Source organism: Epinephelus moara, unplaced genomic scaffold (genome assembly GCF_006386435.1).
Source record: "Epinephelus moara isolate mb unplaced genomic scaffold, YSFRI_EMoa_1.0 scaffold1632, whole genome shotgun sequence".
Classification (NCBI taxonomy): Eukaryota; Metazoa; Chordata; class Actinopteri; order Perciformes; family Serranidae; genus Epinephelus; species Epinephelus moara.
In genome coordinates, this window is record NW_026079140.1 from 1 (window position 1) to 2,962 (window position 2,962).

The 2,962-nt window shown below is 41.5% G+C and overlaps 1 protein-coding gene across 1 annotated transcript; it reads right to left on the reverse strand.

Annotated features, from left to right (window-relative positions):
- Positions 1-108: 108 nt before the first annotated feature.
- Positions 109-2,956, reverse strand: LOC126387050 (deoxynucleoside triphosphate triphosphohydrolase SAMHD1-like; the record flags this gene model as incomplete). Its single annotated transcript, XM_050039610.1, has 6 exons — positions 2,905-2,956; positions 1,885-1,985; positions 1,581-1,689; positions 1,224-1,315; positions 966-1,081; positions 109-242 (listed from the first exon to the last, which is right to left on the reverse strand). Coding segments are annotated over exons 1-6 (588 nt in total), but the record flags the coding sequence as incomplete, so codon positions are not given.
- Between the last annotated feature and the right edge of the window lie 6 nt (positions 2,957-2,962).

A 2,962-nucleotide genomic window follows, 5' to 3' on the forward strand; every position in this document is an offset into this window, starting at 1 on the left:
ACAAAACCTGCTCTTATGATCGTCGGTGTACTTACAGCTGCAGTGAAATAGATAACATGTCAAACTGAAGTGTTTTGCTGTACAGGCACAAAAACACACGGTGCACACCTCGACTTGGCTTGGTTTACACTTTGTTTCAGCCAGTAACTTGTAGTGGTTTCGAGTGATGATCTTGTGTAGAATCTCCCTCGCCTCAGCCAAGCCCTGATCAGAGGAGTTGAGTATTTGGTGAAAGACATCATCTACAGGGCAAACAGAGCAGAAGACAGATCAGTTAGAACAAACCAAAGACAAGGTCACAAAATCATTCATAGTGTTTCACAAATAAACAACTGACACTGTAAACTAAGAGGTTTAACTCACCAATATAGTATCTGATAAAATTACTTCTGCTTAATGAAAAAACATGAATAAACCTGAGTAAGTTTGTTCTGCTCTCAATTATTTGCTAAACCCAACTGTCTGATCATAGCTTAGCAACATTAGCTTGGCATGGTGATTTTTTGAGCCCATAAAGACGATCTTTGTCTCACTCGAGGGTCAGACGTAAGATTCGTCCATGTCTTTGTGTCAGTTTATAAATAGTGGTGGCCTTGCTTGCTAAGCTGTTATTGTTGTAACTAAACTGCTAAAGTGCACAAACAAAGTGGGTCGGCTGTAAGACATGATGTCAGCTGATGACATGATGTGTGCAGGTAAGTTGCCTAACTGAGCCATTTACCACCAAAATTCTTAGAATGATTCAGACAATTGTCAGTTTTTTATATCATTTATGTTAGTAAATAAAAACAATTAAACACAAGAAGTAATACTGACAGGAGTCTGACAGAATATGTTTGGACAATTCAGAAGACATGTAGTCTTTGTTGAACATGGCACAGATGGTGGTTTGTGTATCCTGCCCACTCCTCCCTCTGCATTAATGTTTAAACACAAGCTTACAGCCCACAGTGGTATCTACAGACCTGTCAGCTTGGTGTAGGCCTCCATGTCATCTTTGGCTCCGGAGAGAGTGAACATCTCCCCTCCTGAGCCTTTTATCTTGATGTGCTTGTCTGCTTTTGCAAAGGCCTCTGCAATCCTGGATAATCATATACAATATGTGATCACCAATGTATATTATACAAGAGAGTGAATTGTAAAGCAAATGAAATAAAATGCATCAGACAGCAGACAAAGCAAAATGTTGTTTCAGTACAAACCTGAGAAGGGTCAGTACTTACATGAACTCCACGATCTTGTTCACACTGTGCTGGTAGGCTCTTCTGTGGAGACTGTACCGTGTGTGGAACATGTCATACAGATTGAACACCTCCTATTAAAAGAATTACATGTATTTTAGTCACATCTAATCATCTAAACAGATTGCTGCTTTAAAATCCGATCAAAAAGGAGATGTAGCGGGGCGTCGGTGGCTTAGTGGGTAAAGCAGGTGCCCCATGTACAAGGCTGTTGCCGCAGTGGTCCGGGTTCGAATCCAGCCTGTGGCCCCCTGCTGCATGTCCACCCCCCCCCCCACCCTTCCCCCCCACCCTGTCCATCAAAAAAACAAAAAAAAGGAGATGTAGCAAAGTCAGCACCTTGTCCCTAGAGCAGATGTGCTTCTGTCCCTTCACCTCACACACCCTGGCAAACTTAAAGTAGCGGAGATGGTCAAAGTTGTTCTGGATGCCCAGGTGGTGGCAGTCCCTGAGAGGAGACAGTAAAGAAATATGTGAAGAAAATAGGCTTCTTATATTAAACTAATCAAACCACCCTGGAGATTGCTCCATACTGTTAAAATCAGGAGAATGTTGTAATTGTTCTGGGGAAATAACACATAATAATTTATCACTCTGCATCACAAAGTGAATTTCTCTTCAGTAGCTGAACAACAAGCCTCACCTGGCAAAGTAGTCAAACTTGTCCACATCAACGCCATTTGTTTTGTTGGCCACAATTTCATAGAGGAAGGACTTGTCCTTTGGACGGCCTTCATATGGCCACTGCAGAGATGACAGCATGTTAGTGGCATTAGACACTGGCTGCTGTAGCAGTAATGATACTGAATGATTTCAAACAGTTTACACAGGCAGGACTGATGTTCTGCACCTTTTAGTCAGTTAAGATAACTCTGTATGCCCCTTAAGGAGTGACTCCTGAGGCAGGCACAGTAAAAAGAAACATACAACAAGACATATAAGGAGAAATATATGACAGACAACCAGTGACCACGTGGTAAAGAAATACAGTCCACAGCACAACATTAGTACCAAACATACCAGGACGTTCTACTACATCCTGTCCGATTTTGCAGTATGCAAGCCAGCATGCTTTTATGACTACTCTCTCTGACCCACAATCCTCTGCACACGACACATTTACTGAGCCACAAACACATGACAGCTTGACACCTCGTTAACACCTGTTTGTCAGCTGATTGACGGCTGTCAGAAGGTGCAATGACAGATGACAGCGCTTTTAACCAGTGGAACAGGAATAACAGGAACATTAATTGTTGAAGAAAACAAAATAATCATCAATATTAGAAACAACAATTGGACATAACGATGGAAATAACAGTTAAAGAGAACTGCAGATTTAATCTCACTGTTGCAAATATAATACGTTAGAATCTACAATCTGTGCAGTCATAACTTTTGAGTTCAACTAGACATATTTCAAAGTAACAACAGCAGAGCTCTGCGGGTTGATCTCCATCTCTGGCGAACTTGGTGAATGGCGTTTGTTGTATCTCCAAGATAACGGATATAAAAGCAAGACGGTCAAAGTTTAGGGCGTAATGTTATGAGAAAGTAGTATGTCCCGACTGTGTTTATACTGCATGCAACAGTACGTACTTTTTAAGAGCAGCTGCAGCACCTACTAGAAGTAAAAAGATAAAGTATGCAATTTGGAACAAACCTCATCAACTTTCTTTGGGTCCAGTCCTACAATCATCTCTTTGATGAAGGTCTGGTCC